Source organism: Thunnus thynnus, chromosome 22 (assembly GCF_963924715.1).
Source record: "Thunnus thynnus chromosome 22, fThuThy2.1, whole genome shotgun sequence".
NCBI lineage: Eukaryota > Metazoa > Chordata > Actinopteri > Scombriformes > Scombridae > Thunnus > Thunnus thynnus.
In genome coordinates, this window is record NC_089538.1 from 3,342,127 (window position 1) to 3,369,543 (window position 27,417).

General features: G+C 39.5%; 1 protein-coding gene across 17 annotated transcripts in view; it reads left to right on the top strand.

The window, feature by feature from the left end:
* ablim2 (actin binding LIM protein family, member 2) overlaps positions 1 to 27,417 on the top strand; it is a 100,323-nt gene that overhangs the window by 26,669 nt on the left and 46,237 nt on the right. For all 17 annotated transcript variants that reach the window (XM_067579086.1, XM_067579093.1, XM_067579087.1 and 14 more), the window contains exons 2-3: positions 7,209 to 7,370; positions 23,193 to 23,376. In XM_067579086.1, the coding sequence (XP_067435187.1) occupies positions 7,209 to 7,370; positions 23,193 to 23,376 (346 nt within the window). The remainder of the gene's footprint in view (positions 1 to 7,208; positions 7,371 to 23,192; positions 23,377 to 27,417) is intronic.

A 27,417-nucleotide genomic window follows, 5' to 3' on the forward strand; every position in this document is an offset into this window, starting at 1 on the left:
GGTAGAGTAATGTCCTGTGAATGTTGATAATGGGCTGTGTGTTTGTATCCAACTGCTGTTGTATTAGGCCCTCTCCCTTTACGGGCTAAACCTGCTTGGCATATGCCAGTGTTTTTGCACTAGCTCTGCTTAAACAGCTGACACAATGCTTTCTACAGAGAGGCTCTATTCATGAGTCATGGTGTTTCTCTCTGGGCTGTAATAAATGGCCTGCAAACACACACAGCTCCAATCCTTCACTGTCTTTTTACTTCCACCTACACCGCCCTTTTTGTTCTTCCCCAGTCAGCTTTCTTAGGTTATTAACAGTTATTAAAGCAAAACATCCTTCACGTGTACTGCAAAATGCTGAGCTGTGCTGTGATTTTCTGCTGCATCATAGTATCTGTTCTCCAGTTATATGACCCCTGCTATTGAGCAGCACTCTCACGCAGGCTAGCGATGAGAGCATCAGACTTTATCAGACTTTATCTTTTCTTTTTTTTTTAATTTTCTGCCATCTCATTGTCTCTATCTTCATCTTTGTCCAAAAATAACTTCAGTCCCCGGGCTCAGACTGATCAGACTTTTTCTTCCTCTTGTCCTTTTTTCTCTGTCTTTGTCTTCGCTGATATACTGTATGAAACCAAGCATGATGTGTCAAAGTGTATATATCTTTTAAATAGCATAATCACATAAGAATAAAGTAGATTGACAACAATTTTGATAATTGATTAATCACTTATGTTATTTAGCAAGCAAAAAAACACCCAATCCTTTCACCAGACAAGATATTGGATGACCCTGACCTTCTACATAAAGGACTCATCACTTCCTGCATTTGCACTGAATCTTGGCCTTGGACTTAAAATGTGGGCTGTGGAATCGTCCAATATACCGTAATTCTAATATGTCAAATACTTTTGAGTTTTGCTATTGGTTGGAAAAAGCAAGGAATTTGAAAACATCACCTTTGGCTCTCAGATATCATGGATTTACTATTTTGTGGCTTTTTAGACTATTATTGGAAAAATAATTAATACATGAATCAATAATGAACAGAATTGTGTCTTTGATATGGGGCACAATCTACTATTAAGTACACTAAAAGTATGAGTAGTCGGGTCCCAAAATTACAAAAAAGTTGTTCAAGTGGTTCCAAAAATTAAACTTTCATTTAAACAAAAGAGCCTAGACCAAAAGTACACAATAATATGTGGACAAAGTGTGTTAATACTGTAGGTCATATAGTGTTGTACCTATTGTAGCTTTGATAAAGCAGATACGACAGCTTGTTCTGAAGCAGTTATTTTATATTCCTGGTGAAAGGGTTTAACATATGAAAATGTGAAATGAAGACAGGAATGAAACAGTATTTATTTATGCTGATTGGACCTCATAGTGTTTTGACTTGAGGCAAATACATGGAAACGTTCCAGTTGAGCCAGCTGCAGTATCACGTGGGATCATATCTGTAGGCAGTGTTTGTCATCCACGTGGAAGAAATATTTACTGAGTCATCTGCCACTGGAATGGCAGGAATCATATGTTTAGCACAAAGACCATATTCATTAGAAAGCACATTAGCTACTGTTTTAGCTTCACTTTGGGCTACTAATAAGATTTATGACTAATTTAATAATGGTCTGGTAACAAATATAAATAGTAGTAATAGTAATGATAGAAGATTCCAATGTCAAAATAAGCCTCCTACTGTCTCCTCTGCACTCAGGAAATGAGCTAACTCAGTTGGTCCATTTCCTACACTTCTCTGTTTATATGACGTACCTCTTTCCCTCTTTCTTTATAAGGCCCGAGCCAACAAGGGTGCCATGGTGTCATTTGCCGAAGAGGTCAGAGGTCAGCTTTCTGTAGTGCTTGACCTCAGGGTCAGAGATCAGATGCAGCTCAGGTTAGGTTGCAGGCATAACAGGTGGATGTCGGGTTTGAAGAGAGCAGGAAATAACATTACTCATTCATAATGTCTAGTTTATGTGCATTTTTAGTCACATAAACATTATAGTTATATGGAGTGAAATTTCTGTCGGGAGGATAGACAGGAAACTCTTGAGCAGTGAAGTAATGCTATAGAAACGTAAGGCCAGGTGTTAGCAGATCTTTAAAAAGTTTTCACATGTTGTTAATCATATTATCTAAGCTCAAGGCAGCTTCAGCCCAGCCCTCCTTTAGTTTAATAGGTCTTTAAAATCTTACAGATTCTTGGTGTGGTGTGTTCGAGGGCTGAAATCTGCCATCCATGCACTTTTGTCTCCATAGATTCACATTTATTGGTCAGTTGACCATAAATTTGATAATAAGCTGAATTGAAACCTGATGGAACTTGCAGACACCATGTAAAGACACTATTTTCGGTGTAGAATATCAATGCTAGCAAACATTAGTGCTGTTAAATTCAGATATTAGCATAACCATTGTAGAAGCGAATTGTCTACATTCCAATGGAACTTTTAGAAGATATGGTATTGATTTTTCTTTTCATTTCACAGCTACAGAAAGTCTATTCTTTGTTAATGGTCAAAATCAACAAAGAATTTAAACTAGATTTTTAGGCATGATCGATGCTAACAAGTGAAACTATTAAAATGCTGGTATAGTGAAGAATCCCTTTAAACTGGTAGGATACTGTATTATGTTGTATGCTTAACTTTTATCATAAGTGGTATATTTATTTTAAAATGGGTAAATAACACCAGTTGTTTATTCATATTTACCGGCATTTTGGTAATACAATATTATGCCATATAGAACCAATATCCAAACCAAAGAATACTTAACTTTGTTGTATTTCCTGGTTTTACCATAAGAGTAAGAACAATAGGTAATCTACATCTTTTGGAGTATATTAATGTGTTTACTCATGAGAAAGTGAAAGTCCCCAAGGTCAACAGCTCAGCCACCAAAAGTACTCCTGCTGTGGTAATGTGAGCATTTTGATCCCCTGCCCACCCCTGCCGCCTCTGCAGATGGTTCACACCAGGAATGTTGCAGAGCACCATGGGATCCCCTTTGAGTTGAGAGAACACTCTATTTTTAGGAGGTGCTTTAGCATGGCTTCTTGAAAAGGCATTCGAGATATAGCTGCTTGTGTGTTCCACACAGTAGTGGCCCGTGGTTCCTTATTACATGTATATGTACCTTAAAAGCCTGTCTATGTTGTAGCTTAACCCTGTAGATTGTTGGGTCATTTTTTTGATTACAAAACTTCCCACTTGGTGCCAAAAAGCTTGTAGCATTCATATATTGAAAGTGTCGTTGAGCAAAATATTGAATGAATACCTTCTCATTTTTTGTGAGTGACCCTGAATAAGACGTAATATGATAAATATAACATACATGGCTATGTTTGGGCAGTTGCATGGTATACGTGCACAGGTGGTAAGCTGCAAACCTCCGTCAATGGTCAATGTGCATTCCCGGAGGCTTCCAGTGGTGTGACTGTACGCAGTACAGACATGTAGTGTTGCATTGCTCAGATAGCTGCCTGCCTGGCTGTGACCTTTAGGACAACGGCATCAGTAGTGGCCGTCAGCCAGAGAACAGACACCAGAAAGGCTGATTGATGATATGGACAACTGGGCCCGGAGAAGACAGGGCACTGGCAGGAGTGGGGGATGGGGTGGGGATAGAAGGGGAAGGCCTCTACATGCTGCTAGGCACAGCACAGTCACTCTCTGTCCTTCATCGTAGAAAGAAAACTCATTACCTCCACAAGTACCTTACGTCACCCTTACCCAAATGAATTACCACTCTCTGCTTCCTCTGCTTGATCTCTTAAAAAGCCTTTCTTTGTCTCTACTTTGTCCCCCAAAACCTTTTTCATTATTTATGAGCACTAAATTGTTGGGTCACTGAGGTCTTAACCTTTGTCCTCCTTACTACTTGTTGCTAACAGGGACCTGAACTTCACTGGTGCACTTTTTTAACCAGCTCACAATTTTTAATCGATTTGTTCCTCACTGACTACTGGAGGTGACTTGTGGCAGATATTGGCCAAGTGATTATTTTTAATTCTGGGAGAGAAATTTTGTGGCAGTGTTTGCCATGTTGGTATCATCCAGCTAGAGGAAGCAATGCAAAGGGGAATTGGAAAGATGGACTTGTTGGGGATACCCCAGAGGAAATTATACCATGCTCACGTGGCAGACCTGCCCTCTGGTCAAGGGGCCAATATGCATTATGGTAAAAAGATACAAGTTACTCTGATTACATAGAATTTTGAAATGCCTGAAACAAAGATGCTAATCTCTAACCTTGTGAGAGTCCTAAGAATGGAATGACAGAGCAGAGAAGAGAACTGTAAACAGTTGACTGTTCACCACTACCCCACTGACACATTATTGGACCCTGATCACAGTTCACTACAAGTGTCTTGATTAGTGGCAGCCTTGATGTCTGGAACAACTTGCTGGATTCTACATCAGACCCAAAAGGTCACCTCTTCCTGTCTCATCCTCATCCCCGCCCTCCTCTTCTATTTGCTGTTTGAAGAGGAAGTAAAGACACTGGATCCCCCTTAACAGGTGCAAGGCTTCAGGAATGCACACTGGGTCAGATCAAGAGGCAGAACCCCTCCCGGCTCTCCTGTGACTACAAATCCCTGCTGCCTACCCTCCTCCCAACCCTTTCTCACTTTTGGACTGTTGTCTTTTCCAGATGGTTGCAATCAACTTGTTCTCAGACCTTTTTTTACGAGGACTCAAGACTTTCCCCTCCTAAATTCTTGTCTTTATTGGTTAGCATGCCCACATGTACTCTTAACACGGGTAGCTTCAATAAAGCCCCACCTCCTTCTGACAATAAGATCTATGTAAGATTGTTGAAAATCTCTATTCATGTCTTTATTCAATTTGGGAGTCAGCACATTCTCAAGTCAGAGATCAGATTGTAATCTAGACATATGGACTGAATGAAAACAGCTTGGTGGATTTCAGCATCCTCCAAAGAAAACTCCATGAAGAATTTCCTTTTTCTATATTTTGATTATATTTGCTGACCTCAAGAATGCTCGGTATCACCAATTTACTTTTTTTGTCTTTGAGCTTGAAAAATCTACTTTCTATTTGAATAAAAAATGATTTGGGGACCATACTGTTGAAACTCTGAAAGGAAGCCTAGATAAATAAAATGATGGAAAATTATCATACTAAAGAGATCAAAGGAGGTTTGGGAGACCGTGTTTGTCTTGGACACACAGACACACACACTACAAAACTGATTAATGGCTTTGTTCCCTGCTGTGGGTGAGAGGTCCTTGTAAAACTTGCTGAAGAATGTGGTGCTACTGTAGGTCTGGATAGACTGGTGTCTGTTTTTACTCAGGCATCACCCTTGCCAAGCAGGTCGCAAATGGGCAAATGCCTCTTTGTGTGTAGGGGAGAACTAGAAATCGAAATCACACCTGAAGGAAAACATACAAGATGTTATCCACAAACAAACTGCACCTTGGTGCAATCTCATGTATTTTTTTTAATATAAATATATATCTTTTGGCATTTATGTCTTTATCAGATAGCATAGCAAAGATATGAATGGAAACAAGGGAAGAGGGACATGGAAAATGCCATGCATCACAGGCCCCCAGTTGGACTGGAACCAGGGACATTGTGGTTCATGGTCACAGCCCTAACCCCTAGGCCCTGAGGCCGACCCATAAGCAAATCTCTTTAACTCATTTTCCAGTGGGCCCACTGTTTCAGCATGGTATATGGGAAATGCAAGTTCCTTACTTTGATTACATAAATAAGAATCACCCAAGTTAGATAGCCTCTTTAGTCTACATAACTGACTTTAACTTTAGCTATAAAATGTACCTTTTATTTTTCCACAATATGGGGTAGATAGAAACATTGTAGCTTTAACTCAAAATATTGTGCCAATAAATACCCAATGAATAGAGCAAACCTTAAAGAAGAAGCATAATGTCCACCAGAAACAAGTTCTTGGTGGGTTTCCAGAAAGCAGCTCTGTTTGGCTCAGAGTGTTATGCCATGCTTCCTTTCTCTCCTCGTCTTTTTCTCTAAATCAATTCATTTGATGAACTCCCCTTTCCAAGCCCAATTACCGGTAACCATGGAGTCCCGATGAAACCGGTCTGACGACACGAATGTTTCCTGAAAAGACAAAGGGCCTTTTATTCAGCTGATGCCCCCAGTCAGTATTGGCTGAAAGGCTGATCAGTATGTGGACATATTTTGCCAGGGATATGATGAAATGGGGAGGAAAAGGGCGAGATTTACTGATGGTACTGATAGCATGGAGATTTCAGACTCTTGCGGAGTATGTTTACCTTCTTGTGTTGCATCGTCACAGATACCTCTCGGATGTTATTGTGCTAAGTTACAGTTACACTGTGTTTCATTGCTGGTGTTGACATAATTTTTTCTTGGCACACTCTCTTTTTCCTGTGTGGAACAAAGGAGAGTAACTGCTTGGAAAATAACTGGTAACTTGTCAAAGTTATGACGTTCATCCAACATCAGTGTTTAGACTTTCTAGGCTTTCTATTGTGTGTGTGTGTGACAAGTATCCTCACATTGTAGAGATTGTGGGAATCATGTACTCAGTCACATCGTTGGGACTCGCTTGTGTGAGTCAAAGAAAAAAAAAAAGAAATAAAGAATATTGTTTCTCATATCATTGTCTGATGTGACATTCTGAGATGACTTGGATATTTTTGGATCAAAGCAGTATTTCATTGCAAGGATGAAATATGACATAGCAAAGTTAGATGCGTGTGTTTAAGTAAAAAGATGGTGGAAACTTTCTTCAAATGGGGACATGCTGAGTATAAATATGAGTCACTAATATGAGGCCAGAATTGATGCAGATATTTTTGGATCAAAGATACATGGTATTATATATTTTCAGGCCAAAAATATTCGCACAATAGTCTTCTTTTCATGGTGGAATAGCCTTTCAATCTTACGAATGTAATTGCTGATTTAGATCAATTCAGTTGTACCACTTAGCCCTTTTTTGGAGTGGCCCTCCAAACACAGTTATGTGGCACAGTCAAATGAGATGCCACCTTGACTTAAATGTATCATCAGTGACCAATAGCAGAACAGAAAGCATGTATTAAGACTGCCCACAGGTAAATAAGAGTCTATACATTATTTTTTTGTTTAACTTCTTTCGTTTGAAGGCAGTGTATTTGATCCTAAGATCCTAAGTTGTCTTCTCCGTGTCTCTGTCTGTGTCTGCGGCAGTGTTCCAGCAGCAGGCTGTCCACAGCCCTGTGGAGCAGCAGAAGCAGAAGCAAGGACGAGGAGGAGGCCCCATAGCCTGTCAGAACTGTGGGAAGCCCTGCAAGGGGGAAGCACTCCGAGTCCAGAACAAACACTTCCACATCAAGTGCTTCATCTGTAAAGGTACAAACCAATCAGCCCTCAACTTTCAGCTTTGCACTGTCACCCCACTACCCACACCCAAAACCCAGACTGTGACTTTTTTTAAGAAGTACCAATATGTGCCTTTTCGTAATGTTTAGACCAAATACGCTCATGTGGACACTAGACCTTATCATAGACCCCTTTGGAAAAAACAAAAATGTGACCTTTTTTGAATAGAAAAAACACAAATGTTGCTATTTTTTGGAATAGGAAAACTATGCTAATTACATCATCCATTTTTTATAAAACCCTATTCTTCAAACAAGTGCACACTGCTCCACAAAAAAGACACGATTAGAGTTAATGGTACAAATATGTGTGCTGTCCAGTTAGCGACAGAGCTAACTTTCACTCAGCAAGCCAGCCAATGCATTGTGACTGACAAGTGGCATCATGTTCCAGTAGGCTAGAGTTAGCGGTTAGCTTGCCAGTTACTGTAGTTCGTGAATGATCAATGTAAGAGTCATTACATCACCAAGCTTCTAGCACCACCTATTCCATGAGGAGGTGTGCCAATTTGTAGTGTGACCAGGCCTTTCACAGGGAGTCATCCATTACTGAACACTTACAGGAGGCCTCTGCACCTTTGTGACCAATATTTCATCTTCATTATTGTACAGTCGTTTGTAATGACATTGTTATTGATAGTTGAGCAATACGAGGCAATACGCTGACACACTCAATACTGATGGGTGGGTTACATTGTGTGCGTGTTAGTGAGTATGTGTGTATGCATGAGTAAGTGAGGGGGTGTCAGACACTTGAAACGTGACTGTGTTCTATATTTGTGGGTTGGTGTTGGATTTTTTTTTCTTTTTACATGTGATCATGCTTTATAGGATTGTGTGTTTGCGCCCCTCCCAGCCCAGACTCTCAGCACTAGCCTTGTGTCAGACCACTGTTGTTGTCAACACACACGGTTGCTAGGAGACCGGAGGGGGGGGGGGTGGTCGCTACAATGTCGGCAGCTTCCTGGAGTTTATCACCTTTAATCTTACACTGACCAGCAGACTCCCTGTCTGCACATTCCTACACCCCTCCTTCTGCTCCTCCTGCATCTTTTGCTCCATGAGGAAGAGATGAAGCAGCAGAGTGTGTGAAGGGTCATGATGCATTTGTGGGGATGACACAGGTCAAGTGCAATGATCAGCATATTTGAGCTAGCTCTTCAAGGATCATTCTAATTTATTACAACTTGGACATTGTTTTAGTAGTTTTGGCCAGTCTTTGTTAGCCAAACAAAATATAAACATTGTACTCACCAACCTGTGAATGTGGAAATCCTTGAAAGAAGTCTGACATGGCAAAAAAAACAAGCAGTCAGATGATAAGGATTTAAATCAAACCCCCTGTGCAGGTAAGGATCAAATTGTAATAAACTGGAATGATCCTTTAAACCTTGATTGATCAGCTGCTTTCAACTCTGTGAGGAAAGCGTAAGTAGAGATCACATGGTTAGCTAGCTAATGTTTATACTACTTGCTGCTGATGGAAGATTCACTTATGAAAAGTGATCTGAGAGCATACAGGAATATTATTGGTAAAGTAAAAGGACCACTGCAAAGCTGGATACAGTATATTGGCCGATATTTTACCTATTGCACTGACAGCAGAGTAGTATGACATATAGTTTATGTTTTTACACACAAATCTGTGATGAACTTATGACATACAATGCATTGTTGTTGACTAAACTGCCCAACAGTAAATAAAATAGTCAAAATTGACGTCAACCAGGAACAATATTAGAATGCTGCTTATATGCTTATGTATCAATATCAGTAATACTAAGCCAATAATTTAATATATAACAATATCATACTGACATACATAATGAGTACTCTTACTTTTGATACTTATGTAATTTAGCTAATACTTATGTACTGAATACATGAATACATGATATCAACTTGTAATGGAGTATTTTTAAATTTTGGTATTTATACTTTTTCTTAAAGCAACTAAATGTAGAATTTTAAAATTTCTTAGTTTAGTGCCTCCCAGTGGTATCAAGAACATATTTTGGCACACAGCAATGCACGCCACTACCTTATTTATTCCTTTTATAAATTTACTACAGCTTAATAAAGCAGCTTGATTGGTAGAAAATGACCAGTGTGCTGTGGTTTGATATTGTGCAGCTATGAAGGAGTGAGAGTCATTCCTTATTAATTGAGATGAGTTATTTCTTTCATGAGGAGCCTTTATGTTTGACTTAAATAGAAATGAGGAAATTGTGATGATTACACGCCTCGGGTCACACATATGAATTCATCAGATGTTAATACTTGAAAGCAAGTTATTTGGCGCCCTTTCAAAAGGGCTTAATTAGGAAGCATTGGGGCTGGCTAATTCAGGGGGTATATTAATACCATGTAGAGCTATGTAAGGGCACTAATCACTCCACCCAGTTCACACAGAAAACAACAAAATATTTCTCCTGTCCGTAAATCCAAAGTATGACGACATTAATTGAAATTCCAACTAATTTGCGTTATTAAATGTGCTCATTCTCCCAGCACTGCGAGGGTTAGGTGGGGAGTTGGGTTGGGTAGTTTGCTATTAAAACCTCCAGATGTGGACTGACAGGAATCTGAAACTCATGGATGGAAATAAAATAAACCTTAGCGGGCTGAGTGGGGCTCAAATTGTTTTATCTTCAGTTCAAACCTTGAACATCAAAGACAAGAGAAGACATCTGACTCAGCGTCAGAAGCCAAGTTCAACACAGTATACTGTAGTGCTCACTTAGAAGTTTCTTTTAGCATGCTCTGTTATGCATGTCACTTGACAATAAAATCACATGAAATATCGTCCCCGATTAGTGTTTGATTTGTAGACCATAAGCAGACTCTCTATTGAAGACTGCCTCACCTCTGACCAACTGCACTCCATCAAAAATTAACCTGGAACAGAACCAAGACCCTGACCCCCGACTGTATTGCTGTATTAGCGCCAATTACAACCAGCCTGGGTGTTAGCCAGCAGGCTAACAGCGCCAGGTCTGAAGTGAGGAACCATCGACACTCAGCTAGCCAGTGTAATTAACACCGAGCAGAGAGGATGACTGGATTAATATGAGTTAATGTTAGCCTCTTTAGCATTGTGCAGTACATTGGCCTGATATCAAGGTAGCTTTGGACTGCTAAGAGTAAACACAGCCTCAGTGTTTATAGCAACATGTACACGTAAATGCAGTGTTAAAGCATGGCCAGGTGAGTCTGTTAGTGGGTCCAGGGGCAAAAATGTGATGTGAGCCCCCATTGACTCCCTGCTTGTGGTAATATGGCTAATCACACATTTATTAATGAGGGTGCACCATGTTAATACCGCTCAGAAAGACTGGTTGACAAGACATGTACTGTATATTATATTATATTATATTATATTATATTATATTATATTATATTATATTATATTATATTATATTATATTATATTATATTATATTATCCAGGCACAGTTGCCTGCTTTGCCTGGCTTGTAATCCAGCCTTGATGATGGCTGGGGTTAGCTAGTAAACAAACAAACAAACAAACAAACAAACAAACAAACAAACAAACAAACAAACAAACAAACAAATACATGCTTACACCCCTGAGTTAAGGATAAGTCATCAGAAATATATTATTGTTATTACAGAAACACACATAAACACTTTTTTTTGTCATACTGTACAATTGGCCTATACCAAGAGATAACTGACCAATTCACACATGGGCATATGATTAGAACTTGGAAAATATTTTACCATGTCTTTAAGGCCCTAGCCACTACAGTTGGGGCCTCTGGGGCCCCTGACACTGGGGCCCCATAAACAGATGCTTTTGTTTAATTCCCGCAGAATTGCAGAATACAGTTTAGATACACATCTTTGTCACTTGAATTACTGCTACTTTCCAATAGGTCACTGTTTATATGTGAGGGTTTATATGCTGTAAATGGAAATTACATTTTTCCCAACCAGGCAACGCAAAATTTGACTCATTACTGATCTATAAAGCATTATTAAAATAGGTATTAACTATTAATAGAGAAAAATAACATTCATAAAGGATCTGTTATTACAAAATGATACCAGTTAAGTTTTTTGTTTTGTTTTGTTTTTTCGAGAAAACAGGCATGAAGGTCCTGAGCTCACGCTTAATTTTGTTCACTGTTAACTGCTACATCACTGCCACAGTGCAATACAGCTTCAAGCATTGGAGCATTTGATGAGCACTAACTGCGGTTTTCATGGAGACTTCCACAGACATCAAGCTATGTGGTTGAGGAAGTATGTTTTATTTATGTACCAACTGACTCTGCCCCTATATATCCTGTTATGTCTGCTTCTCAGACGCCTTAAGCTGACACTCAGACACCATCAATAGCAGAGAGCTGCAGACAAAACGACTTGGCAAAACAACTCAGACAGACTTTTATCCCTAATCTGTTTTTGCTTTTATGAAAGGCCATCACATCATCCAAATAGCATTTGAATACAGCAGGGAATACTCAAATGCAAAAATATGTGGTCACACCCTAATGCAGGCAAGCCTGCATGAAAACTGATAAATGTAGAGTGTAAGAGCTGGAATGGTGATATGGAAACACTCCTTTATGTCAGACACACTCTCCCTCTTTGTCATTCACACACCACATCCACATGCGCTCAAGAACACACACACCCACAAACACAAGAGTGGTGGCTTTAACTGCTTTCTGCTTGACTCTCTGTAAAGCTGTAAACAGTTTTATTCATATAGATATAGTCTGCCAAGCCAGAGTGACTCTCAATGCCACATCCACGTCTTTGGAAAAATAAACATATGCATGCTTTTTTGCTTAAAATATTGTTGATCTCTGCCTTGAGATGGTGAGTATTCATGGTGCCAGACTTGATTTCTGTTATCCCAAATAGGAAATACATGAGGTCAAGAGGACGAAAGATGAAAAATGAGGAGAACTGACCATTTTCAACACAATGTTTTGTGGATTTTCACCAGTGTTTGAGCATGGGTGTTCATTCATTGACCTTTGGAAACAATAGATGGTAAAGAGAATCTTAAACCTCAAAGGTCCAAATTATAGTTACATCAGTGCAGATGGCTAGGGTGCTATCACATGCACTTAATCTAGGCCCCCTCAGAGAGGAAGACAAGTATTTTATGTCATCATTTCCAACTGCTTTGGGAACACTACATTGGTAAATTGGTGAGGACTTTTGGCAATGGAACTCTAGAAGCAGATAACTAAAGTTGCAGGCCAACACTAGTCACAGCATCTATTGGGAGTTGGTCAAGGTCATCGAGTAGGAGTCCATACACATCGATTCATATCCAAAGCCAAAGACCAACCTTTAAATGAGGTACTGGTTACAATCTCTACCCTATATATGAACAGTAGTTGTCATGGTGACAATTGAGCCAGCTACTTTCGTTAAACAAAGACAATGAGATGTGACTGAAAGCTCCGACAACTAGCAAGTGGACCTTGGCACTTATATCAAGGTATTCTCTGAACCTATCGGCAATGGAACATTATTAATCTCTTGGGAGAATGGTGGGTGTTGTGGGATTTAACCAGGTTTTTAATTGTACCTGCTCCCATATTTGATCCAATATATCAGATTTCAGTGTACAATATACAAGCATCAATACATTTTGAAGGCATTTAAGGTTCAAAGCAACATTATGGCCAATGAATTCCTAAAGTTCTGCCGCTGCTCAATTGAGATTTATCGGTACTGCTCACTTTCAAACAAACCAGTACCAGAATATTGTTGACAAAACAACTCAACTCAAGATCCGCATACTGTCTTGTTCTGAAGCTTTCTTACATCACATGGTCTTCATCAGCAGATGGAATTTTGTCAAACTTGACTTTGAAGGCAATACTGACGAAAAGTCCTAAAAGGTCTCAGAATAATAGAAATCAATCCCTTGGACAGGTGAGCTAACCTCATCTACTGATAAAGACCATATGATACAGTTGCAAGTGTTGGAACAAGCAAGTATGTTACATTGTTTGACATTGTTTGGTCAACTAATGTGAGGAGAGGAGGATTATAATTGAGTGTATATAAACATCTATGGTCAGTCAGTAAAGACAGTGAGCATGTTTACTGTGTGTAGTGTGAAATTACAGCTTTGACTGTCTATTTCAAACAGTTGTTCTTCCCTTGAGGCTTTGACAGATTTATGGATTGCATTGTTTTTGCACAACTTCCCAGCTAGAATGCATTTCTTCCTGGAAGTGAGCTTGTTAAATACACACTGATGGCCACATGTGGAAGTCCTATTGGTCAGATCAGTGGTGTTATAATAGCAGATGGTTGTGATGTTCTCAGTAGGGTGTTGGCTATTGGACTGTCTCCTTCTTGGAAGCAGGCTGACCAGAACGGAGCCGGGGGGGATTGTGTGTGTTCGTCATTGGGCCAGGAGTGCTGACCTCACACACATATACATGTGTATATTGGGAAAGGGAGCATACATGCACACTTGAAGGGAGTTGAAGGACAATCTGGCATACAAGTTATATTGTGCATATGATGCATGCACCGGAGTTCTGAGTTATTTGAATGCTGATACTTTTTAAAAGTATCAGATTTTCAACTTTTTGCCTTTACCCTATCTCCTTTCACACAATTGAGCACCTCTTTTTGGTTGGATGATGTTTTATAGAATGAAAACTCATTCTAGACAACACACTGATACTCAAATTTCTAATAAACAGGCAGCATCAGATCTACATGTATAATGTGTATGGTAGCAAACTGTATTTCCTGCACACCTGAAATTTCCAGGAAAGGATCCAACATTCAAAGGGAAGTTAAGTTTCATAGCACTTTTTGTAGTTATGACCATCCTTACTGTTGGTAATGATTAAGTTGTAACTGCTAAATTAATTGCAGAGATCTTGGAACTCGGCAAAATTGCAGTAAAGAAGTCTGACGGGGCAAGAAACATGGCATCACACAGGCTTTAAACAAAACCTCCAAGTTAGCCGAGCTTATTTGGAAAAGAACAATGACGATGAACAGTCCCCCCCCCCTTTTTTTTACACTGATGGCTCTTTCCACCAATTGGAGAAACGTTTGTCCAGTCAGAGCTTTGTAAGTGGGATTAAGAATCACTTTCCTACATAGCTAGTTGGCTAGCTAAATCAATGAAAAATAGTGACTGAAAAATGGTGACAAGCGTGAAGGAGATTTGATGTAACTGTACATGTTGTTACAGAGAAAAACAACTCATCATATTTTTTCTATCACTGTGAAAACAGTTAACTGTTTCTAGCAAGCACTACGGCAGCCTCTGTGTTGACAGCAAATAATGTTGGCGGGACTAATATGTCATTCACTGCTGACTGATTAAACACAACAAAATAAAGCCCCTCCCAAACATAAGTCAGCTGTGATGAATATGATGTCAGGCTGAAACAATTGAGTGAAACAACATGGAAATTGAGTCTGATTATCAGGCTACAAGTAGCTTTTTTATCTACATCTCACAGTTGCTCTGTTGTCATGGAAAAGTTTGGTTTGGTTCAACTTTGACCTGCTTTACTTATTGTGGTTGTGGGCATGTAGTTTTTCTTCACTTTTTCTTTTACTTCCAAATAAATGGCTTTAGATAATCTAACCAAATTGCTGGTTTACAACCTGCCTGATTGTGTGACTGCTCGTGTCTTGCCCCATCTGACTTCATTGTAGTGATGCTGCAATATTCCCAGATTTCAGCAATTACTTTGGTGAGTACACTGTCATCATAACAGATAGAAATGAAGGGAAAAACTGCAAAGTTGTAATAAGTGGGAAATGTTCTTTTAGTTGTTTATCCTAGTGGAATCAACCCAGTCTGTAATGAAAATCGTAAGTCAGATTTAAACAACATAAACCCTCACAAGCTAGTCAACAGTGTATTGTGAGATAGTGTAATTTAGCCCAGTGATTTAGACAAAAGACAGACTTCCCCTGCCTATTGCCGCATTAGATGCCTGCTAGCAATTTAGGGCAGTATAGAGGAAGCCTGGACTGCAGTGGGTCTATATGACTTGTCAGAAGTATTAACCTTGGATATTTTCCCTTTCAAGCACAGTCTCATAGTTGGTAAAATCAATGGCAGTAAGCTGAAAACTGTACAGTTGAGGTCATACAATAGACTAGTAGATGACAACACTCCATCCACAACCCCCATCCCACCACACACACACGCACGCACACACACACACGCACGCACGCACATGCAGGCACACACATGGATGGCAAGTCATTGTAAAACATGAGTTGCAGTCAAGGTCGTGCATTCATAGCAGAAAAGACATAGCACATGTATATTTAACCCTGCACACACACTCACATACACTCACACACATGCATAGAGAGAGTCATTGTGAAACATGAAGTAGTGTCAAGGTCACACTCATGAAAGGACACAGTGCATATTTTATATGAAGCCATATTGTGTCTGTAAATAAGCTCTCTGGGGGTGAGGTGTGTTGGAAAGACACATTGAACATATTTCACATCTATCTTTTAGACGTTCACACTAGGCAGGCCTCCTCAGATGCATCTGTGTATTTTAATTCTCCAAAGCTAGCTCAGGGCTGCTGAATTGGATTAGGTCAAATTATGTCTTACATGACATGCAAATTCAATTCCTTTGGAGGGTGCTGCATCCTGTATTTTCTTGTTCTGTGGGTGGTTGAGTAGACTACACACACACACACACACACACACACACACACACACACACACACAAACACATAAATGAGCATTTATGTGTTTTGGCTGGGGCTAGGTCAGTCAGTTTAAAAAATCGATACTAGAATGATTTCAGTAGTGATGCTTTTTGAAATTGAGCAAAAGAGGCCTTATTTCTTTAATGCTCAGTGTTGTTTAAATAGAAGCATATGAACAAAAACGTATTCTCAAACAGGCTAAATTTGGATTTAAAGATGCATTAAAAGTCTTTTAAAGGCCACCAGGGGGCAGAATTCTACAACAAGCTAAATGCCACGTTTAACATTTCATGACCTTGTAAAGTTAATATTAGTAACATGTTAGCAAACTTGCCTATTTCCAGTAGACACGGAGCAACATTAGCATTCATTTAAAGGGTGGGTACATTATTTTTTGATTTTTTTTATATCATTCTGTAGCTTCACATTAGTGTTCCATGTGTATTCAAATCCAAAAATTCAATTTTGGTCAAAGTACGTATGTTTTAGCATCAAAACGCATTTTCCCAAGCCCTTCTAAAAACTTTTCCCCCTAAATGTCTATAGCATTGTTACGCCCTTGATTTCTTTCTTTCTTATTTTTCTATTGTCTTATGTTTACATGAGTAAAACAGCACAACACAACACCGAGCACCAAGTAAAAGCAGTACAAACTGTGCTCTGAGATCCTCCAGTGTGGAGGAAGCAGATTCGATAGCACATTGAATTCCTGCAAGAGCCTCTGAGTACACTCACATTATGTAAGTAGCTTCACAGCACATGACATAAGCCTTTAGATATGGAAGTAATCAGTTTCCTGTGAAGTAATCTGCTTTTTAGCCTTGAAAAATGTCGTAATCATGTTCCTACTGCAATGTAACCTTTATACCTACTTCACACTCGCAACTAAGAAGCACTAATATTTATGTTAGCACTGTTATTGTATGTAATTATGAAGAACTAGGATAGAGTTCAAAGTAGAGTCAGTGATGCTTTTTTTTTGGATTTTGGATTTTTTTTTGGACTTCTAGTTATGAAGTTACACACACACACACACACACACACACACACACACACACACAAACACTTATTCATACACATACACCCAGGGTTCAAAAGGTCAAACCCTCTTGTGGTGGAAGTTTTATCTCTCTGCAGGCATGTAGCCCAGCACATTCTGTTCTCCTCAGCTGAATCTCAGGACAAAAAGACTAATTAGGTTCATCATGATCTCACTCACAGGCCCAAGTGCGAGGATAACACACACACACCCTCTGTTGTCATGGAAATTAAATTGTTACAAAACGATGAGCATAACATTCAGTTGGGTTTGGAGCAGGGTTCAAGGCTGATTCTGATACTTGTGCATTTTAATGAAATGGCTAATATAGATACTGTTTAATTTCTGTAATTTCAACATTTGCTCGATAATATAAAAAAAACAAAACAGTATTCAGTGTTGCTCTGGGAATTTTATTCTGGTCAGAGTGGAAATAAACACAGAAAAACATGCTCACTTTTTCAAAAGAGGATAAAACAGTTCTTGGCCAGCGATGCTAGGAGATGCGCTGTTCAATATCATCATAATATCATTTTCAACAACTCCACATAACATTGGTTGTGTACCAGTAGCAATTTAAGACGTCTGTTCTTTTACAGCATTCAGTATTTGAGAAGACCCATGTTGCTGTTAAAGAGGAATGCTCCTGGAATACAAAATGCTATGCTAACGTTAGCACTGATTCCACAAGACCTTGGAATCAGTTCTTGCATGTGATTTATACACCTGCTGAAGGACTGCACGTTGTTTAATTCTCTAGAAGAAGCTATGACACATTACTGTACAATGAGAACTAAAAATAAAGAATTTATTACAAGTAAAGAATTTATCACCTTTGGTTGCATTTGCTGTAGGACTAATGTTTCTGTAACAGCGTATTTAAAAGTGAACTTCAATCTTCATTTGATTAAACACAATTTACTGACTTCCTCACACGGTTCTGCTTCATTTCTTCAACCTCTCACTGTCTTTTAACACTACTCCCGAATGAATGAGGGATTAGGGAATGACAGATTGGAGAAGTGAGAATAACGAGAAAGGGATGAGAGGAAGTCGACTTTGGTGGTTTCCATTAGCGATGAAGGACAAGATAGAAAGTCTTCCTCTCACTTATACAGTGCACTCACACACTTTTTTTGTCTGCATTAGAGACCAGTTTGTAGTCCAGTAACCTTGTGCTCCTGTGCAGTATATATACCATGGTGCTGCATTGCAGATGAAAACAATGATATAAAATGATTGGGTTTACTGTAACTGTTAAAAGGATGTAATGCTTTCTGCTGGTGTTCGGCCTATACATGATGAATGGGCTTCAACTTGAGCTTCTATTGGCGCAGCTGCTGAGCTGCTTAAGTTATAATGTAGTGAGGAGAGGAGTCTGTGTGCCAACTGGCAACACAGGTATAAATATTGAAGGACTGAAAGACGAGCTGACGGGAAGCTCCACTCAGGACTCAGAGTGAGGATCTCTGTCTCCATCTCTATCCAGCTTTTTTCTGTAGCAGGACTGTTTTAAATCTTTTGGGGAAGTTCATGTCAAGTCTCAAGTCTTGCTCAGCCAATTTCAAATCAAATCTCAAGTCATTTGAGACTAGTCAAGTGTCAGGAGTGTGAGAGCACGTCTAAAGTCTCAAATCCTTCAACACAAGTCCAAGTCACGCGTCAAGTTGTGTCTCATTGACAGTGTTTTTTTCTATTTGACACATTTGAGTTCTTTAAATGCACAGGCCTCAGAGTGAATGTTCAGTTGGCGTGGCTATGCCTGCTGTGTTACTGTTTTCTTTTTTTATTTTGTGGGATTTCACCAGGTCAGAACTTTAGACTTCTTTCTTTCAAATCTCAAGTCCTTAGGCAATCAAGTAAGTAAGTCAAAGCAGTCAAGTCTCAATGAAGTCTCAAGTCCTCATTATTGTGACTTAAATCTGAGTCAAGTCCAAGTCTTACTGGGCCAGTTTGATTATAGATATGTTAAAACTTGATTAGATTCTAGTTGCGATAAACTCTCATCGAAAATGTTCTGTAAGGTTTTTACAAAGAACCTTATGTTGTTGTAGAGAATGCTTTAGACTTTATGGTTGTATTTTCCATTTAAACTGTTAAGCCAGAACATGATCTTAGTGTACTTACAGTATGTTTCTCCTTCTCCTGCATCCTTCAGTCCATCCAACCAATTATCCATCCACCAGGCTTTCCACTCTGCTGGTGTTTTCTCCATCAGCCCAGGGCATTATCTCATTCTAGACACGTTGCCAGACATCTGAACCGGATGTAAGGGAGCCGGTAGCAGCCGCTGGAAAGTATTCCGTCCACTTCCTGAGAAAACATTCCTGCTCGTATTGTTGTGGTTGTTTTATTAGCATGGTGTAACCCCTGGACAGGCTTGATGAAAAAATGAAATGGTGAAAATGCTGGACAAAGGTTATCCAACATGTCGGTCAAATTTTTTACAAGGAGATAAAAGGGTGGGAAAGTTGGATTGTTATGTAACTAAAAGGAAAATGTGAAATGTGGAAGTTTCATTTTACATTCTCTGTCACTTTTAAGTTCACTGTAATCGCTCTATGCACAGGCTTGATCCCCTACATGCATTTAGTAGTTGCGCAACATCACAGCAAGAGATTACCTCTACCACTAGAGAAATGAAAAGCTGCACTTCTACTACAACTTAGACCCAAATATCAGGATTTGACGACAGAATTTAACAACATGGAATATGGAATATGATTAAAATGTCTCATTAGGATCAGTTTAGGTGAAGGTCAGGTTCCCATTAAACCAACATGCATCATATCTGTCCCTGTTATTCTAGATAATATACAAACCAAACTGTTAACACTGCTTATAGGGACTATTACTGTAGTTCCATTGAAAAGGTTCAACAGTGTGGTTTATGGATCATCCAGTGTAGATGCCTCAGTATGTTTCACAACTACTATGTTGTTCTATGTATCATTAAATCATGTCTAAGGCAAAAGTCTAAGGCCCATTGCTTCCCTCACTTCTCTCCAAGAATGTGTTTTGTGTGTCTTTTTCCTTTCCAGGTGATGAATCATACAAATTGGAATAACAGCGCACACTTTCAGGCAGTCTCTCCTCTAAACCATGCATAGTGTTGCACTCAGTTGAACACATGAAAAGTGATAGAAGTAGTAAGCTTGAGAGAGAAGATTAAACCCTACATGGTCAATCACTGTGTAAAGCGGGCATTACTGTCAGTTTGTCTTTTTTTGAAAATGTAAACTCCTTTGTTTCTCTGCTGGAGAAAGAGACAATCAGATCAGCACTTTGTTTGAAGCATAGTGATGTTCCTGGAGACAGTTGGACCAATTTGATCATTTTCTAATGCTGTGAGCCCCCCAAAGGGCTATTTGCATTATGGGCAAGTGAGAAAATCTGTTTTTTAATTATATACTGTACTATATAACTGTGCTTACATTTCATCATTTATTCATGTATATTTATGCTTTGCCTCACTAACTACTGAAAACCTATTTTTGTGTAATCATACCAGCTGTCAAGTCAATTTATTTATATAGCCAAACTCACAAAATTGCTTCAAAGAGCTTTAATCTAATCTGTGCAGCATATGACAGCCTCTATCTTAAGATCTTTGATTCAGATAAGGAAAAACTTACCAGAAAAAGCAAATGTAAGAAACCTCAGGAAAGAGATAACCTTCTTCCAGGATGGACAGAAATGCAATAATACAGTGTATACGTGTACAGAGCAGAACAAAATAATAATAATAAAATTACAGTCGGGGAAATCAGAATGACAACTTGAGGGAGATAGACTGCAAACATACGTGAAGAATATGGATCCAGGAGGACGTCAAGCAACTTCTGGGTGCCATAGTTATGCTTTTTTTTTTTTTTGCTAGATCACAAAAGTGTCCCTGAAAAGGAAAGAATTACTGGGCATGGTATGATGTCCTCACTATCAACAAGTATTCATGCAGTCTCCATGTGATTTCTCCATCGGTGCCGTAGCCTTGACATGTAATTACATTTTTTAGGAAGTGCATAATAGCTCTGGTGTAGCCTTTGATGTAGCTACAAAGACTATGTTCATAGGCTCCTTTGCACCGTAATAAGAATAAATCAGGCTAAACAAAGCTGCGACCACTCCTGTTCCTGGGGTTGTGAACTGGTCTCTCACTGGTTTCAGTGGACAGAAACTTGGCCTAGGTCACGGTGCCGGTTAGATATTTGTTGTTGAGCTGTCTGCCAGCAATGTGGACATCAGTTTATAACCAATAACCAACCTTAATGAGAGCAAGGAAACCCATAGGCACTACTGCAAGTGTGTCTGGGTGTGTCTGAGCTTATTCTCTGCAGTGTGTTGTGTATGATTTCATCCACGTTTTGTACATGTGTCACCTCTTACCTTCTCACATTCCTGCAAGCATGTATGTGTGTGTTCTGTAAAGCGTATGTTATGTGTGTGTGTGATCTCACCCACCTGCCTCAAATCTGTCTTACCTCATACCTTCACACATCCCTGCCAGATTGAGACAGTGTGTGTGTTTGTGCTAAAAGTTCACTGAGCAGTCCCGGGTTGTGACACCAACCAGTGCAAACATCTCTCATTTATCTTTCCTGTTTTTTTTTTCCCTAGACAGAAAGAATGGAGGGAAAAGAAAGGAAAGGCTTTTGTTTTTGCTAAAGGAGTGGAAAAATAGAGCGAGGTTTCCCCTGAGGGTGTGGCTGCTCTGTGATGTCATGCGGTTGTCATGGTTACTGTGTGTAATCATTGTGTTTTTCAAGAGGGGAGACATTTGGAGATCCTGTCATGCATTGTTAATAGGCACATTGCAGTCTTTACACACACACACACACAAGCTAATAACACACCCATTCTCACACTGTGATGTTATTGGCTCTTTAAGCCGACTGAAAACAACCAGATGTGTCAAACTGGCTCTGCTCACCACAATGCCTTGTCTTCATTTGACTTCTTTTCAAATGTATGTGTGTGTGTGTGTGTGTGTGTGTGTGTGTGTGTGTGTGTGTGTGTGTGTGTGTGTGTTGCTGCTTTGTGAGATCATTATATCTTTTTTTCTGCTGAGGCTTTGTTGATAGACAGTATTGTCAAGTCACTTACATCAACACACTGCATGATAAAAAGGTAATAGGTTAAAAAGAATTGATGATATTTCACATTCACAAGATATACCTGCTTCTTAAACATAGCAATGTCAATCAAACAAACAGGATTTATGAGGAAAATAAATAATTATAAGGGCCTTTTTACGCAGTTGTACCCATAGTATACTAGCAAAACAAATGGACAAATCATAAAAAAGTTAAAGAGTCAAAGGCAAGACAGAACACACCATTATGAAAGTTTATTTTAGGAGAAAAAAAGAGAGTAAAAGATAAGAAAGAATATCATCGCAACACTAAGAATCTACAGCGCTGGCGGCTCTGTGAGGCTGTAGTTTGGTACAGTTGTGCTTTGAGCTAAATGCTAACGTCGCGATGCTAACATGCTCACAATGACGATGTTAACATGTCGATGCAGATTTAGCAAGTATAACGTTCTCCATGGTAGTTTAGCATATTAGCCAAATTTGGCTATTATGACTAAAAACAGAAAATATATTTTTAGCTATTAGTGGCACTAGAGGAAAAGTCATGGGACAGTTACTATTCATCCTGAGGACAACATTAATGTCTGTTCCAAACGGTAATCCATCCGATATTTGTCAAGATATTTCAGTCTTGACCAACCCACCGATTGATTACCATTGCTAGCATGGCTACAAAGAACAATTATATCATTATTGGTCAGTCATCTACATTGAGAAAAGACATAACCTAGTAAAAAGTGGATGACAAAGCTGATGCCTACCCTTGACTTTGATGACTTTGATTTTGTAATTAGCTTGAAGCCATTCATGTTGCAGAGGATGCATTTGTATTCTTATAGTTTTTGCTACTAAATTATTTCAGTTATCAGTTTTGTGTAATCTGTCTTTTTTTAACCTTTCCTTTCTTCTGTCCATGCTTCCCTTTCTCCTCCCTCCTTGCCTCCTCTCAGTGTGTGGATGTGAACTGGCCCAGGGAGGCTTTTTCGTGCGTCAGGGTGAATATATCTGCACTCTGGACTATCAGCGGATGTACGGGACTCGTTGCTTCAGCTGCCAGGACTTCATTGAGGGGGAGGTGGTGTCCGCCCTGGGAAAGACTTACCACCCTCGCTGCTTCGTCTGCGCCTCCTGCAAGTAAGAGACCAGGGATTTGGGGGATAGCATTTAGTTCACGTAGCCACATCTTCTGTTGTACTCTGGTGTCCAGCTCTACAACTCAAAACACTGTGAGATGTAGACTTGGGTCACATTTTTTGCACTCAAGTCATGAATTTGATGTTTTCAGACTCTAAGGAATCAAAAAAGACTTATAGCTTAAAGAGACATTTCAGTTTCATGCAACCTGTAGTTTTGGTCATCATTCTTATCAGTAATAATATCATTGCACTGATCTAGTTCATTGCTAAAAACTGGGAACATGGCATAGTAAAAAGAAATCAGACAGGTCAAGAAACACTATTTTTAAACAAACCCCTAGGCTTGTCATCACCCAAGTTGTCCGCTGGAAACATTCTGGCTCAATTTTGACCCACTGTACTTCCCATAGTTGCGTGCACACAGTTTCCAGTGCAAGGAGGGATTATTATATACATTATGGGTGATGATGATGATGAATGCTTCAGGTTTAATCAAAGGCAGCGGAGAACATAGATGTTTTTAACCTGAATTTACAGGTAATCAAATTTTGGGCAGGTCTTATTCAGCATCTGAAACCCTCTTTCTGATGCATCTGACAATTTTTGTGACTTTCGTGACAATCATGCCCACTTCATGCAGTGATCAGTCAGGTGTGCAAAGGTTAGAAAGTAGGCAGGACTTGAACCTCCTTCTCAAATTCATGTTTTTCATTCTTTACACAACTGCTTCCATCACCTTTCGTGTGCACAACCAAGTGCGAAACTACAAATGTCTGTAGGTGAGACCGTCCAAAAGTATGTGCCATAATCCCCATTTGTATGTTTCATCACTTCCTGCCCCTCTCTCTACGACGGCCTGACTTTGAGTGTGGCCTTTCAGAACAGTTATAAATGCTTTTTACTTTAGGTGTGGTTGCACGACACTTTATATGAGCTACTTTGGTTCAAGCATACCCCGGCCTTAACTAAATGCTGCTTCTTAATCTTTAGTGAGCTCTCTGGGAACAGTTAGTGGACCTCTAACCGATGAACTGAGAGGCTGAGGGGGTTCATTTAATTTAAAGACAGTCCGAGATGCATTTTGGTTGAGATTTATAGACAAGCAGTTGCACCTTAAGCTCTTTTTTATGACACATTGGAAGCTAATGCTGAGACCTAAGAATTATTATGTGTTCAGTTTTTTTTTTGTATTTGTTTGCTGGGTTTGCTAGTAGCAGCATTCTGAGCACACTGAATGCCATCTACCTTAGCATCCACCTCTAGGGTTTTAGCTTTTAGCTACATTTGTTAATAACACCCAAAGATGACTTGTAGGTAACCAAAACGTGGGGAGGGGTACATGCACATACACATTTCTACATTTGAGTTCCTCTGATGTATGCCTGTTTTGCATCTATCATTAAGTGAACCTTTAACCTAAACCTCATTAGCTCAGAGCACTCCTTTTCCACAATGTTCCGTGTCTCTGTGGGTTCTTACAGATCTAAAAGTGTCTTAAATAATTATGAAGGTCATACAAGGTCTTAACCACGTTTACATGCTACATTAGGAAGTGAATAGACTAACTATAATGCAAAACGGATATGTCTGCATCAGCTGGTGGCCTGACCCCTCCTTGTACTTCCCGTGACTAAAAGAGCTCAAAATCAAGATACAAAAACATCTTTTCAGATGGAGATATGGCACACGCAATGTGTTATTTCACACACATCATCAACAGCAGGACTCCTCTGGTGGACTGTAGGTGTCATTTACAAGTACATAAAACTATAACATAGATGTATAAATATAGGCACACACATGAAGACACGTGTCATCCTCACCTGTTTCCAGCCATGTGCATGCTCTTACTGACTGTGCAATGTGTGTGTATGACCAGTGTTGTTTCTCAGGCCTAGAAAGGTAATGGGAGCCTCTCTCTGGCAGGCATGTTAAGTGTGTGGTCAGACAGTGCGGCCACTTAGCCCATTCCCACAGCTAGTGTTAAGTATCTTCTGAACTGGGGGTGGGTTTTTCTATGTGCGTGTGTGTTATCATGCTATCATACCTTGGTGATCCCTCCGCTGAATCAGAGATCAGAATGTTCCAGTGTGGCATTTGAGGTTTGTAATGTGATCATGAAACTCCTGTGCTCCTCTTATAACAAATATCACTTTTGTGGTAGCAAAACACACAAGCTTATTGTGAGGAATATAAAAATAGGTTGAGAGAGCTTGAGGGAGACATCCAGCTCAGCTGTGTGTGTGTTTGTGTGTGTGTGTGTGTGATGGTCACAGCACTGTATTGATCTTCAGTAATTCATCAAGAGTAATCTAGCTGTGTTTTCACTCACTGTCTGGGCTTTGTTGTGTGTTTATGTCTGTCTGTCTGCATTTATATATGTTTGCTACCACACAATTCACCTGCAAGTTCAATACATGTTTTACTTTGCAATATATCACTGCATACAATTTATGTTAAACCACTGAGAAAGGATCAGATGACTCATTAATCAACACTGTCAAACTTGACTATCATCACAGAATGCATCAATTTATAGTTATGTTTCCTGATTTTTAGTTCTTTTTTTCTTTACATTTAAGCCATTTTCATTAATAACAACAGCAAATTTGGTTTCTTTTGGACTCTTTTACAGCACATTGCACAATCACAAGGCATGACTCACATTTCTCACAAAGTTATTATACCAACATAAAAAACTTCATTGGTATTGCACTAACAGAGGTCTTCAAATATTTAACAAAACAGAAGAAGCAAAACCAAAGGAATGCTGATCAGTAGAAACATATGAAAGAAAAATTAATAAAACTATAGGTTAAACAAAAGAAAATAGTTACTGAATTGGCTGTGGTAAACAAGCATATAAGTTAAACATAATAAAATAGGCAGGGGCAGTGCTGCAGCCACCCCCTCCCCCTGCCTCTGTATTTGTACAGATTACAACAAGAAGCTATACAAGTGAATCTTTAAACCAGAAAGACTCGATATGCCAACCCTGAAAAAAAAAACCCAGAACTTGGCTGTTTATGCATGAATAACCAGTAATCTCTGCCTCTCCCAGTTTGCCTGGATGTATTTCTCCTCAGTAGCTGGCTGTCATAGTGTGACAGCAGCTCTAATATCACATTTCCGAGCTGTAGGAAGCAGCACGTGGCAGCCAGTCAGAGCCCTGCTTTGCCAAGGAATAGTTATTCCGTCTGTACTTGACTCAGTGACAGCAGCTGCATTTGAGCAGCATGTACCAACAGCCAGGAGATATAAACATGGTTACACTGTGTTTATATTGACTCTAACATTATAATGTCATTTGTCTCTGAAGGGACTTTGGCTGGTGAATAAATTTACAATTACTCAATAGCTTGATCTAATCATTTCCTTGCAGCAGCATCCATGTCTGAATGTTGAATCCAGTGTCAGTGTGCCTTAAGCTGCACTTCTTCAATTGCCCACGAAATGCTGCCTGGAAGTAAACAAACTCTGTCTGGAAATAAAAGTTATTACATTTGTGTCACAACAAGATCAGCTCATTTATATAACATTTAATGTGTAATCAGGTGATGACTTGGTCACATCCGAACATTACACCTAAATGTGAATACTGAACATGTAATTTCCAAAACCATAGGCAGTGATCTGCTACTATTACAGCCTCCACTCCTCTGGGAAGGTTTTTCAAGAGCATTTGGAACATGGCTGCAGGGATTTGGTGCCATGCACAAGAATTAGTTTGGTGACTGTTCTTGGGTGATGAGGCCTGGCTGGCAGTCAATGTTCCAGTTTATCTCAACGGTGTTGGATGGGGTTGAGGTCAGGGCTCTGTACGGGCCAGTCAAGTTCTTCCACACCAAACTGGGAGAAACATTTCTTTATGGACCTGACTTTGTGCATGGTGGTATCATCATGTTGCATCATGAGGCACCATTGAAGCACACTATTTATCAGGCAGATCACAATATGTGCAGGTTGAAGGGCTTAAATCAATATCTTTAAATGTGGCCGAGGGTGCACCACAGGGTTCAGTATTGGAGCCCCTTATTTT